General features: G+C 39.3%; 2 protein-coding genes across 3 annotated transcripts; both read right to left on the bottom strand.

Moving 5' to 3' along the window:
- Positions 1–1,253: 1,253 nt before the first annotated feature.
- Positions 1,254–8,252, bottom strand: LOC144633378 (uncharacterized). The gene is given in 3 exon segments (XM_078492286.1): positions 1,254–3,187; positions 3,190–6,691; positions 7,611–8,252. Coding segments are annotated over 2 exon segments (4,680 nt in total). The 5' UTR covers positions 6,673–6,691; positions 7,611–8,252; the 3' UTR covers positions 1,254–1,990.
- Positions 8,253–8,621: 369 nt separating this feature from the next.
- LOC144641734 (uncharacterized) lies at positions 8,622–13,093 on the bottom strand. Of its 2 annotated transcripts, XM_078500767.1 has the most exons (4): positions 12,756–13,093; positions 11,852–11,926; positions 10,490–10,674; positions 8,622–8,941 (listed from the first exon to the last, which is right to left on the bottom strand). In XM_078500767.1, the coding sequence occupies exons 1-4, from the start codon at positions 12,911–12,913 to the stop codon at positions 8,865–8,867; spliced, it is 495 nt and encodes a 164-aa protein (XP_078356893.1). In that variant the 5' UTR covers positions 12,914–13,093; the 3' UTR covers positions 8,622–8,864. The 2 variants fall into 2 exon arrangements, with proteins under 2 accessions (XP_078356893.1, XP_078356899.1); XM_078500773.1 differs by lacking the exon at positions 11,852–11,926.
- Between the last annotated feature and the right edge of the window lie 28 nt (positions 13,094–13,121).

The following is a 13,121-nucleotide window of genomic DNA, read 5'->3' as shown; positions in this document are numbered from 1 at the left end:
AAACTTCTTAGCCAATCACTGAGCGAGGTTCGTCCGGTATAGTTAGCTTTCAACTATCCACAGGAAGGTTCCAAAAGAAATGGACGAACCTCCACAAATGACGGACTTCGCAAACATTTTTCTCCCCCAAAATTTTCCGGTGCAAGTGCAGCTTTAAAGATATACAACTGAGATCAGAACATAAGGTACTTTTTTCCAAAGCTGTGAAATTCTCCTTCTTCAAACAATGGCTAGCGAAATTCTTACAAACCGTCCGAAATGTGGCCCTTTTTCAAGAGATATCTCAGGATTATTCAATTATTGCGCACTTAGTAATAATCTTGAATTAAGGCCGGATATTATGAACAATACGGAAGCCTTATCTAAACATTTGTAATACGCTAAAAAATCTATAAGAGATCTCTACTTATAAGCTATCAAGGGGATTTAATTTTTAGGTACTTTCCTTCACTGATAATTGTTACTTCTCTTTTTTAAGTAAAATATCATCGAAGCGGTTATGTGAAAAAATTACGTTTTAAACACAGCCTGAAAGTAACCTTAGAAATGGCTTGGGGGTTGTGGAGAGGGCTAACTGAACGTCTGGTCCAACTGATAGAGAAGGGTTACAATAAAAGGACACGCCCTCCACCCACGTGACCACGGTGCCTCCAATTCTAGCAAAGCCTATAAAAGTGGCAGATCTTCGCAAAACTCGATAACTATCCTATACTCATTATCCAACCAAAACCAGCCCGAGTCTTACGAGTACTCCAAAAACAGTCCGGACAGACAACTTCGTTGTTGAAAACTACAGGTTCACCCAGGACAGGATATGGCTGATTTGACCGAGCCAGCGGTTTGGGTCCGAGGTGTCCTAGCAACAAGACTTCAGATCCTTTCATACTTAAAACTACATCCCCATATGGCAATCAGAAATGTACTTTCGGCGATCGTTCAAGTGTCTCAATATTTTCACATTTAAGCGACGACTATTATTATGTAGGCAGGCAGGACACAATATGTATTGAGAATTTTTTCCAAGTCGACTCAAGCGGTTGTCCGATTTAATTCCAATGCGTGAAGGACTTACCATTAACTACCAACTAAGAATAGAAAGACAAGACTACTACATTAAGCCTTCACTCGTCTTTATTCAGTTATATTTAGGAAGACGTACACTTCATATAGCTACAATCCCGGACAAAACCAGTTGAGACAAACAGATTTCACAGATATTAAGCGAATGTCGACCCTGACTGGCAAGTTTGTTAAAAAAATGGTATCCCCTTCTCCCCAACTCAATGTTGTTTTATGGGGTTTGCAATTCACCAGGCTTTGTTTCCATAAAACGACAATATTGACAACATTGAAATAGGGGAGGGGGGATAGACAAAAATGAGCTGTAGTACCAAAATCGGTTAAAATCAGCAAAGTGTTTCAACCGTTTTGTCCGAGATTGTAGGTTAAAAATCATTCACTTAACTGGATAAAATGCAGAAAGAATTCAAAACGTTGTTTAGGAGAAAAGGTTCATATTCCTTAAAACGGAATCAATGAATTTTTTACTGAGTGCACAGTTCTATAAAAACAATGTCAAACAAGTGTAACATTGTACAATGAAAAGTGAGAGTAAAGTAGATCAAAAGGCTTTCATCACCTAATCTTAAAACACTACACAAAACCTTCAACTCTTTACCTCCCACGAATGCTAAAGCATAAACATGACAATCAAACTTTCCTACAACTCATAAAAAAGAATATATAGCGATGTTGCAGATGCACGGCATGGTCTACAAGGTATATTTACTTTTTAGTTTTGGCGGGAAATTTGGACAGTTATTTAAAGTTTAGACTGTTAATTTGAACTCCTGTTTTGTACACACGAGAAGCCAGGCGCCAAAGCCCCAAAGTGGAGAAAACGCCACCGGATAAAAGTCCCAACAAGTGAACCGTAAAACGTTTATCAGTCCTTTGTATGAGTTACAAATGTGAAATGTTTTAAAAGAATTTACTTTTCTTTTCCAAATCTCAATGTCACGTTATCTCCAATCAGCATAAACGGTGCCCACTCGGAAACCTTGGCAGAGCCGTTATTTCTCATCCACTTCATGGCCTCCTGAAGAGACTCACTGGCACTTTCCCCACGAACAAGGTGCTCATAGAAGCGATGCATCAGCTGCTCTGTCGCTCTGTCTTCTATGGCCCACAGTGCCACCAGTACTGAACGTGCACCGGATCCCAAGAATGCTCGAGCGATTCCAACCACTCCCTCGGCTCTAATCTGACCACACCCACTGTGACAACAGCTAAGTACCACCAGCTTAGCTCGCAGTCGAACTTGCGAGATGTCAGACATTGTCAATAAATAGTCTTCTTCTTGTGGAATCGTATAAGTGAGGCGTAGAGGGGAAAGGGCAATCTCTCCTCTTTCAGCATTTCCATGTGCAGCAAAGTGTATCAGACTCACTGAATGTAACCTTTTAAGTACCACCTGCTTGGTTGCGCATTGCCCTAACAAAGGCTGTTCGCCCAGCAGATCTCCAATCATCTCTGCTTCTTTTCTTGCACCAGGAAGTGATTTAAAGTTCTCAACACGTCCCATGTAACGCACCCGGCCAACCACAGGATCACCCACTATCAGCACACCAGTCTGACTGTGATAGTCCGCTGGACTGTTCTGAATGAGCTTGAGAGTCGTAAGTGAAGGAACGATGCGAATCCTGAAAGTCTCTGATAAATACTTCCCGCCTTCATCAATTAACGCTGCAAATGGAACTTGGTTCAAGGACCGATCAGGAACAATGATGATTTCTGGCTCATCAAGTAAGTCAGCCACAGAAGCAATGAGCAATCTGTAACACAAAGAAAGACTCGATTCGGAATTTTCAATTTCTCCATCGTCTTCCTCGACAAGTCGCAAAGATCCGAGGCTCTCTTCATGGAGCGATTTCAGTTTTGGCTCCATTACATTTAAAGATCGATCTTCGCAACTCTCCTCGGGTAAAACACTAAAGCTGCGGAAGTTTTTATCCAAAAAATCAGCCAGTCCGGCACCAACAATGTCTTCATTCACTGTTATTCTTCGAAAACGAATGACTCCGCTTGTTTTGAGAATCCACAAAAACACATCTTGACAAAAATAAGAAATATACAGACAAACGCAGTTGCTTTCTTTCTTCATAATATTCTCAATGCCAATCCATGCCACGAGTGTGGATTAGCTGAGATTTCACTTTCAACGGAGTACTGAGTCGCCATTAAGTCTGCTAGGGCTCTCCCGCGTGCTAGCTCTTCGACATAAAGAGCATTGTTAGGGTTTCCAGTAAAACAAAAACATAAACTAAGAAACCTGAAGGGAAAATTCTGGACGTCTGAAAGAGATATTTTAAATTGATCGTTGTCTTTCAAAAAACCACGCAAATTGTCACTTTTGATGATACTCAGAAGCAGACAGTTAAGCATTTCCTCGTTGTTCCCTTGGGATAACTTCACCATTGCTAGGTTACAAAGAAGTTGAAACTCCTGGTCACGGTGTCCAATATCTTTACTAATTAAAAGTGCCTTAGAGAAATAACCTTCAGCCATGCTATATTCACCGAGAGATTGAAACACAGTTCCTAAGTTTCCGTAAGATGATGCTTCTCCTTCTCTGTCACCAATTTCAATTATGATCGAAAGTGCTTTCTGGTGATATTCTTTAGCTTTGTCATATTCACCAAGAGATTGAAACACGACTCCTAAGTTTCCGTAAGACGATGCTACTCCTACTCTGTTACCAATTTCAATTCTGATTGCAAGTGCTTTCTCGAGATATTCTTTAGCTTTGTCATAATCACCAAGAGATTGAAACACAGTTCCTAAGTTTCCGTAAGATGATGCTTCTCCTTCTCTGTCACCAATCTCAATTCTGATCGAAAGTGCTTTCTGGTGATATTCTTTAGCTTTGTCATATTCACCAAGAGATTGAAACACAGTTCCTAAGTTTCCATAGCATGATGCTTCTTCTGCTCTCTCACCAATTTCAATTTTGATGGCAAGTGCTTTCTGGTGATATTCTTTAGCTTTGTCATATTCACCAAGAGATCGAAACGCAGTTCCTAAGTTTCCGTAAGATGATGCTTCTCCTTCTCTGTCACCAATTTCAATTCTGATCGAAAGTGCTTTCTGGTGATATTCTTTAGCTTTGTTATATTCACCAAGAGATCGAAACACACTTCCTAAGTTTCCATAGCATGATGCTTCTTCTGCTCTCTCGCCAATTTCAATTTTGATGGCAAGTGCTTTCTCGAGATATTCTTTAGCTTTGTCATATTCACCAAGAGATTGGAACACGACTCCTAAGTTTCCGTAAGACGATGCTTCTCCTTCTCTGTCACCAATTTCAATTCTGATCGCAAGTGCTTTCTCCTGATATTCTTTAGCTTTGTCATATTCACCAAGAGATTGAAACACAGTTCCTAAGTTTCCGTAATCTACTGCTTCTCCTTCTCTGTCACCAATTTCAATTCTGATCGAAAGTGCTTTCTCGAGATATTCTTTAGCTTTGTCATAATCACCAAGAGATCGAAACACAGTTCCTAAGTTTCCGTAAGATGAAGCTTCTCCTTCTCTGTCACCAATTTCAATTGTGATCGAAAGTGCTTTCTGGTGATATTCTTTAGCTTTGTCATATTCACCAAGAGATCGAAACACACTTCCTAAGTTTCCGTAAGATGAAGCTTCTCCTTCTCTGTCACCAATTTCAATTGTGATCGAAAGTGCTTTCTGGTGATATTCTTTAGCTTTGTCATATTCACCAAGAGATTGAAACACGACTCCTAAGTTTCCGTAAGATGATGCTTCTCCTTCTCTGTCACCAATTTCAATTCTGATCGAAAGTGCTTTCTCGAGATATTCTTTAGCTTTGTCATATTCACCAAGAGATTGAAACACAGTTCCTAAGTTTCCGTAATCTGATGCTTCTCCTTCTCTGGCACCAATTTCAATTCTGATCGAAAGTGCTTTCTGGTGATATTCTTTAGCTTTGTCATATTCACCAAGAGATTGAAACACGACTCCTAAGTTTCCGTAAGATGATGCTTCTCCTTCTCTGTCACCAATCTCAATTCTGATCGAAAGTGCTTTCTGGTGATATTCTTTAGCTTTGTTATATTCACCAAGAGATCGAAACACAGTTCCTAAGTTTCCGTAAGATGATGCTTCTCTTTCTCTGTCACCAATTTCAATTCTGATCGAAAGTGCTTTCTGGTGATATTCTTTAGCTTTGTCATAATCACCAAGAGATTGAAACACAGTTCCTAAGTTTCCGTAATCTGCTGCTTCTCCTTCTCTGTCACCAATTTCAGTTTTGATGGCAAGTGCTTTCATGAGATATTCTTTAGCTTTGTCATATTCACCAAGAGATTGAAACACGACTCCTAAGTTTCCGTAAGACGATGCTTCTCCTTCTCTGTCACCAATTTCAATTCTGATCGAAAGTTCTTTCTGGTGATATTCTTTAGCTTTGTCATATTCACCAAGAGATTGAAACACGACTCCTAAGTTTCCGTAAGATGATGCTTCTCCTTCTCTGTCACCAATTTCAATTCTGATCGAAAGTGTTTTCTGGTGATATTCTTTAGCTTTGTCATATTCACCAAGAGATTGAAACACGACTCCTAAGTTTCCGTAATCTGCTGCTTCTCCTTCTCTGTCACCAATTTCAATTCTGATCGTAAGTGCTTTTTGGTGATATTCTTTAGCTTTGTCATATTCACCAAGAGATTGAAACACGACTCCTAAGTTTCCGTAAGACGATGCTTCTCCTTCTCTGTCACCAATTTCAATTCTGAGCGAAAGTGCTTTCTGGTGATATTCTTTAGCTTTGTCATATTCACCAAGAGATTGAAACACGACTCCTAAGTTTCCGTAAGATGATGCTTCTCCTTCTCTGTCACCAATTTCAATTCTGATCGAAAGTGTTTTCTGGTGATATTCTTTAGCTTTGTCATATTCACCAAGAGATTGAAACACGACTCCTAAGTTTCCGTAATCTGCTGCTTCTCCTTCTCTGTCACCAATTTCAATTCTGATCGAAAGTGCTTTCTCGAGATATTCTTTAGCTTTGTCATATTCACCAAGAGATTGAAACACGACTCCTAAGTTCCCGTAGCATGACGCTTCTCCTTGCCTGTTTCCAATTTCAATACTGATCGCAAGTTCTTTTTCATGATATTCTTTAGCTTTTACATATTCTCCAAGTTGATAAGACATACTTCCGCATTGTCCATAAGCGTATGCTTGTTGTTTTCTGTCGCCAGTTTGTATTGTGATATCGATCGCTCTCTCATACAGTTGTCTTACCTCTACATATTCACACTGCCGTTCATATATGTTGGCTAGTGCTTTGGTGATATTCCATTCTTTGGCTGTTTCACCGGACTCTCGGAAAATGACAAGAAGTTCTCTGCCGTATTTTATTGTATTTGTGTAATCAGGGAGAATAGAGTATGCCTTGAACATTGTTAGATAGGTAGCAGTGGTAATTAAATTGATAATTTGTTCCTCTTTTTTCAGTACTTCATTACTGAGGAAAATCAAACATTCTTTGCATATTTCGATGGCTTTTTGATCACAACCAGTGTTGAGAAGAAAAGTAGCAACAACTAAGCCGATAGAGATGGCTTGTAAAAGGTCTTCTATGTCATTCATGACGTCCTCTTCTGTAAGCCTTGTAAAAATAGAATAAAATCAAGTTTTGTAGTGACTTTAAATAAGATGCGTTTTTGTTTTATTTACGTTAAATTAGTATTACAAAACTGCTCGTTGTTTGTTTTCATGTATCTAGACTAAAAGAAATCAATACAGGACGACACACTATAAAAATAATAATAATAATAATAATAATAATAATAATAATAATAATAATAATAATAATAATAATAATAGCACAAGAACTTTTGAGAAAAAATACTCCTAAGATCTTTGTAACAGTGAAACCTGTATTAATTTAAGCGGACCGCATAAGCAGACACCGGCGTCAGTAAGTCTCCAAATATTTTGTGGCCATATTTTCTGTTAATCAAACCTGTAGATTTATAAGAAGCGGGCACCTCTATTAACCTGACATCTGTGAGGGTTCCGGGGGTATCCCTTTTATACAGCTTTCACTGTACTTGCTGCAACATTGCAGAAGTTAAATCCAGTTGCAGACATTTGTTTACAAGAAAAAGCGTGCAAAGATACAGTAAAATGTGTAACAAGTTTATTATTGCTAGCTAGCGCGCATGCATGGAGTGTTTACAGCAAACAGCGAAATTTTCAGCACCAAGGAGTTTAAGTACTGACTTCTTTGAGTCAAATTGTTAAATAATGCTGAAATGAGAGCTTTACAACTCTTTTTTTTAGAGCTTTACAACTCACTGGTAAGAGTGAAGCATGCCCTAACTTGAGTGAGCTTTCATTCGCGTGACCTGGTCTCGCGTGACTCACTGTTAGCGTTCAAACAAAAACGACAATGAAAATCAGTCACGCGACTCATGCAAATATCTTGCTGTTAATTCTAAGTATTTAACGTGGGCCATACATGCACAGCTATCAGTCACAAACATCTTACGGTTTGAACTATAAAGATAAATATATAAACTTACAGTGTAACGTTTCCTTATCTTCTGGTAAAAGTTAAACCAAAAGTGACAAACCGAAATAACACTGAGGGACTTTCCTTGAAAGACAAACGCCAGACAAAGACAAATACAAATTGAAATTGAAAGCGATCAAATTTCAAACGTTGTACAAAACAACCTAGCCGTCGAATCCAACAAAATACATTCAACTAAAATATTTTACATGCTTTCCTTTCTCTATCTTTGTTAATAAATACAAACAGGTCAGTCCAATACACTCAAACTTGGAAGTTATTTAGATTGTGTTGTCGACTTATTAATCGAATGTGCATCTCAGCTTCCTGTTATAGGGAGATATCGACGCGACTTCATCAGAAGACAAATAAGGTAGCGAAAGAAGAACCGATTTTGCTCAATCTGTTGCAATTCTTCATTCTAATTTCAAATCACGAAAGCTTTTGAAGTTACTCACTTCATAATGCACGAATTTATAATCAAATACATGTTTTCGCTTTTCAATCGAAAATCTAAAGTTTGCGATTGAATATTGCTTTGGTTTATTGGTGCCGTGGCTACCAAAAACGTACTATAGAGTGTAAGCTTATTCCAAAATGGTTAAGATAAAGGCCATACAATACAAGGTTAGTTGTACTTACCAAAGCGAACTTCGCTCTGGAAAGCGAAACAACGAAACACTCGCAGGGGTTCTCGACACATTCCGAGAAAGTACACTGATTATCATATCACATGTAAGTCATGCATGTCACGCAAGATTGGCGGTAGCCAGCGTAGCTTGGCGTTCTAGTCAGTCAGGGAGAGCGAGAAATCGCGCGCGCGAGCAAAGCGACGGCGGAAGCTTTGCTCGCGCGCGCGATTTCTCGCTCTCCCTGACTGACTAGAACGCCAAGCTACGCTGGCTAGATTGGCGGGATGCGGGATCGCATAAAAATCGAGGCGCGATGCGGGATACGAGAACGTTTAACGGCGGATATGAGCCCGGGTTCGCTACACTACCCTCTAACACACAAGAATAACTTGACACAACTCGTCTTATTTTAATAAACTAGTCTTTACATATTTACACTTATTCTCCTTGGAATTTTCTGAGTCCGTACAAGTAATACATTTTCTTTGATTTTTACAAGCATGTTCACAAGACTTCTATTGCCTTAAAGTTAGGTTACAACTCTGTAAAGTAAAGATTGGGAAGCGAGCAGACAGTCCATTCTTCCACTGGATTTGCTTTTAGAAACTGACCGAACTGACAGGCCTCCTGTTTTAGTTTAACTCTGCCAGATCCATTTCACACGCTGATCTCTGCCTTTGGAGGCTGATCTCATTTATTTTGAAGAAGTCTGTAAAGAAACAAAAACATAAAGTGATTTGGCAACCATACCAAGGTAACTGGCAACGCGGTCAGGATGTGTGAAAAACGTGTTTATAAAGTGACTTTCCAGGGCGTTTCTCAAGGTTGCCTTTTTATTTTTTTTATAGAAGAAAGAGTAAAAGACTTTGTGACAATGCGTGTGGAAAATTGTGGGTCACCATTTCTCCGTTTGATTGGTTACAACTGGAGTCATGTCTTTTATTTTATTCATTTATTACGAGTATTCTCTTTAATTCTCCGAGTGTCAAATTAATGGAGAAGTAGAAAAACAAACAAACAAAACAACAACAAAAAGTGGCCGGGGAAAAACGACCGCGAGAGACTAGGACGAAACGCTTTGCTCCCAACCAATAAAAATCTCGATGATTTGGTAAGTGCAGAATGCAATATGGAACAATTGAAAGTATGATGTTTTATATATGTTCGTGTTTATTTGCTTTATTTTACTTTCGGAAAAAACTGTTCACAGGCTACTTTCCCAGGTGTTCCTTACGCTAATCTTTGCAACCGTAACACGACACTTTTGTTCGTTTGTAACAAAATACTTTTGTCTTCCTTGAAAATGCGATAACATGAAACTTTTGTTTTTTGTTTGTTTTACGGCGGCATCGATGACATTTGTTTAATTTAATTAAGTTACGGTTTAGACTGCACGAAAGACGATTCTCAAAAACTAAAGAAACAAATCTAATCAAAAAACATATTTTTCGACAGGTTTTTTTAAAACGCAGTACAGCTAGGATATTTGTTTCCTGGCTGTCAGGTGTTCACGCCGAAAATCCCGGTGCAAGTTTTTGCATACCTAATTACGAAAGCGCTGTGAAAGTCTCAAAATCTAATTTAATTAATTTGCGGTTTTTACTTGGCGCCAGAAGTCTGCAGCCTACCGCAAACACGCAGTACAAGCGATGTTCATGATAGTTCCGAAAACAACGTAGACTAATCTGCGCATGCGTTTGGTGTAAATTACGTTGAGTAGTACCACAAGGAGAGCAAAGGTTTTACTGAAACAAATATATACCTTTGAGATCCTCATATAAAAGTAACGTAGATGTGCTTTACGTTTTACTTGGGGGGTATGGTCAGGTGCTCCCACCCCAACCCCCTCCACAGGAATAATTAATTAATTGATATTAATTAATTAATTGACTATTAAAGTTTACACGTTAGCGCACTAGCGGGTTAGCGGACGACAGCCCCAACAAACCATTACAATAGTGCATTCTGCACTTAAAATGAGTTTGATTTGCATGAAAATGGACCTGTAGGTAAAACTCATTTTCAGATGAATGGCTTCGCACGTAGACTCGTTTTGAAACAGAAGCAAAGGGTACGTCAGAAATGGCCTATTTGGCGCGGACGTCTGCACGGCCTTCATTTTTTCTAATTTTCCCCTAGCATTTTTTTTTTTTTTGCTTCTCTGTCAGTCTATTTTGAAATTAGTCGGTCGTTTAAAAGTTACACTATACAAGATACAAAAAATAAATTATATAAAGAAATAGAAAAATACGCTTACCTGAAGTTCCTGTCCAGAAACTAACATCTCTCCTCTGTAACATTAACTGCGACTTCCTCAAGAAAAGCTTTCGCTCCAAAACTTGAACCTCTTCCTCCATGTCAGTCGCTGTACAAATTGCATGGGTTGTATCAGTGTCAGACATTGAGTCATCGGAGGGATGACTTTCACATTGATCGAGTATCCTATGGAAAAGTGAAAAGAAAGAGATTTAACTAACTTGAATTTTAAACAGTGAATAAGAGGGCGTTAGTTTAAATCCAACTGATCTAGAAAACATGGCCATCCCAAGGAAAGCGTAGCAGAGGTAGGCCTAAGGAGACTTGGAGAAGAACAGTACAGAAAGATTTGTTGGAGCGTAGCCTCACAATCGAAACAGATAGATAACAGGCAGAGTACCGGCAAAAAGTGGAGATCCCTGACGGAAGCCCCATGTGCCACCAGGCACTCTGGGTCCTGAAGAGAAAAGATCTAGAAAACAAGACCACGGTCCAAGCTAATTAAAAGCTTATGTTGTCTGTCCTTTAACGTCGTTCCCAGGGTCTTTCTCCCTTCGCTCCCCAGAGCCAGAGAAGCGACAGTGCTTGTTCTGGGGGCGGGTAGAGAAAGACCCTGGAAGTGAGGTTGGTTTTCCTAATTGTCAAGCGAGCCGCCGCGTTGATCGATTCCGGCAACCGGCGAGGTCTTGGCACTACAGTCAACTCTCTCTTAACGGACAACTCTATAAGACGGACACCTCCATAAGACGGACACCTGGTTATGGTCCCTGCCGTTTTTCAGTCATTTTACTGTAAGAAAACTCTCTGTAAGACGGACACCTCTCTAAGACGGACAACGGACACTATGAAACCGCCAACGGATACGCACAAAAAGTTATTTTTAAGTGAATAATATTTCAAAACTTGTGTAGTAGGTCAGCGCCTTTAGAATACCAAAATACCTCTAAAACGCATTACTTCTTTTCTTAAACTTGTATATGGGCACCAAAAATTTAGTTTTCTACTTACAGTATTAACGTTTGTTATTGACAAACAAGTCGAATTTCTGACATTATTTTTGTTCCACTTAATAGGTTTTGCTAACGTAAGCGACTAATAACAGACGTGTATTCCGGTTGTGCATAGCCGTTTAGCTTCATCGTCTCAAAATTACTGGTGTCACGTTACCGCGACTCTCTATAAGGCGGACACCTCTCTAAGACGGACAGATGGGGCCGGTCCCGACGGTGTCCGTCTTAGAGAGAGTTGACTGTAGTGCATATTCTTACTAGCCTGAACGACCCTTTTCGTGATAAAAAAAAAAAACAAGAAAAATGCATTTTAGGTGCCCTTCGTGTGGAAAGTCTTTTTAGCGGGCACTTACTCATTTTCAAGCTGCAATTGTTCCTGGAGACGAGCAATACGCTTCGCTGCTTCTTTCAATTGTTTTCTCAGTTTTCTGTTTGACAAAAACATTCTATTAGGAGAAGAAATCTTAATATCTTTTTACTGCAAAAAAGCGTTTGCGTTGATAAAGGGGTTAAGAACAAAACGAAACAAAAAATTAAAGAAATGAATATTTTGAAATCTGAATGCTTTGTTTTTGCAGAAATCAAATGCGTTGATAAGAAAAAAAACTTGACTAGATCTCATTAAAGTTCACTTCCCTTTTGTAATCTTTTTTCGCTTTTCTCTTCGACTTAAATGAACTCCAAGCTAGTCCCTTTTAATTTTTACGTTGTCCTTTTTTAACAAAATTCAAGCGCTTCAAAAAACACGGCTAACAAGACGCTTTTCTCTTTGCGAATGAAGAGTCTTGGATTGTGACATAACAAAGGAGTGGAAAATGCGTGCGCTGTAATAAACCAATCAGATTCAGTTTTATAAATAACCGTCATCTGAGCGCGAGGCGACGAGAATAATAAGCTTAATAAGAATGTTTCTCTCCTAAAATGTTATAGAAGTGACGCACAAATCTAGTTTTTCACCGAACAATTGTTAAAAGCGTGTTGGACGAATTTTGATCTATTTATAAAATGCCTAATATATTAGAAATGGTGGAAAAATAACGGAACGACGGAACTGCAAACTTGCAATGACGTCATAATGATTTGGCGCATCAAAGCGTGCGCAATGCTATGTTGTTCGCGAGGATCTGACACTAGCCTAGCACTTGTTTAAAAAAAGGGGGTGGAGGGAGAGAGAGTATTCGGGTTCGTCCTTTGATTCAGAAATCAGCGACCATCTCTACTATACAACAAGAACCAAGATCTCGGGGCAGGACGCACCTCTCGTCCTTTGATTCAGAAATCAGCGACAATACAACAAGAACCAAGATCTCGAGGGCAGGACGCACCTCTCGGAATGTTAAATCATGATTCGCTGAGAAAACAAAAGAACAACAAATCAGAAACAATGACCCTAGCCTTGGCATTTCCCAAAACATGCTGTTCTCGAAAATAAGTTTAAAGGGACGTAGACTGTTTATTCCCCTATTTTTTCTTGAAGTCGTACAGATCGATCTTTGAGTTCGACGGTCCGCAATCTTGTTTCTTGAACGCGAGCGAAAACTTGGGAGAGTGCAAAAAGCCCGTGGGTAGGGGTGCGGGGTATTTATAGCGTGGGTAAAATGTAATCCCAAGGGTTATCTTCAG

The sequence above is a fragment of the Oculina patagonica genome, chromosome 1, assembly GCF_052425735.1.
Source record: "Oculina patagonica isolate OP01 chromosome 1, crgOcupat, whole genome shotgun sequence".
NCBI classification, from domain to species: Eukaryota; Metazoa; Cnidaria; class Anthozoa; order Scleractinia; family Oculinidae; genus Oculina; species Oculina patagonica.
Note: the sequence above shows the minus strand (reverse complement) of the source record. Positions and strands in the feature narration are given on the sequence as shown.

Excerpts from the sequence above, each read along its gene's own strand:
- LOC144641734 (XM_078500767.1), bottom strand. The coding sequence starts at position 12,913 with ATGTTTTGGGAAATGCCAAGGCTAGGGTCATTGTTTCTGATTTGTTGT. Across the intron at positions 11,927-12,755 it reads TCTGAATCAAAGGACGAGAG|AAAACTGAGAAAACAATTGA; the intron begins GTGCGTCCTGCC and ends TTTGTCAAACAG. Across the intron at positions 10,675-11,851 it reads CAATTGCAGCTTGAAAATGA|GATACTCGATCAATGTGAAA; the intron begins GTAAGTGCCCGC and ends ACTTTTCCATAG.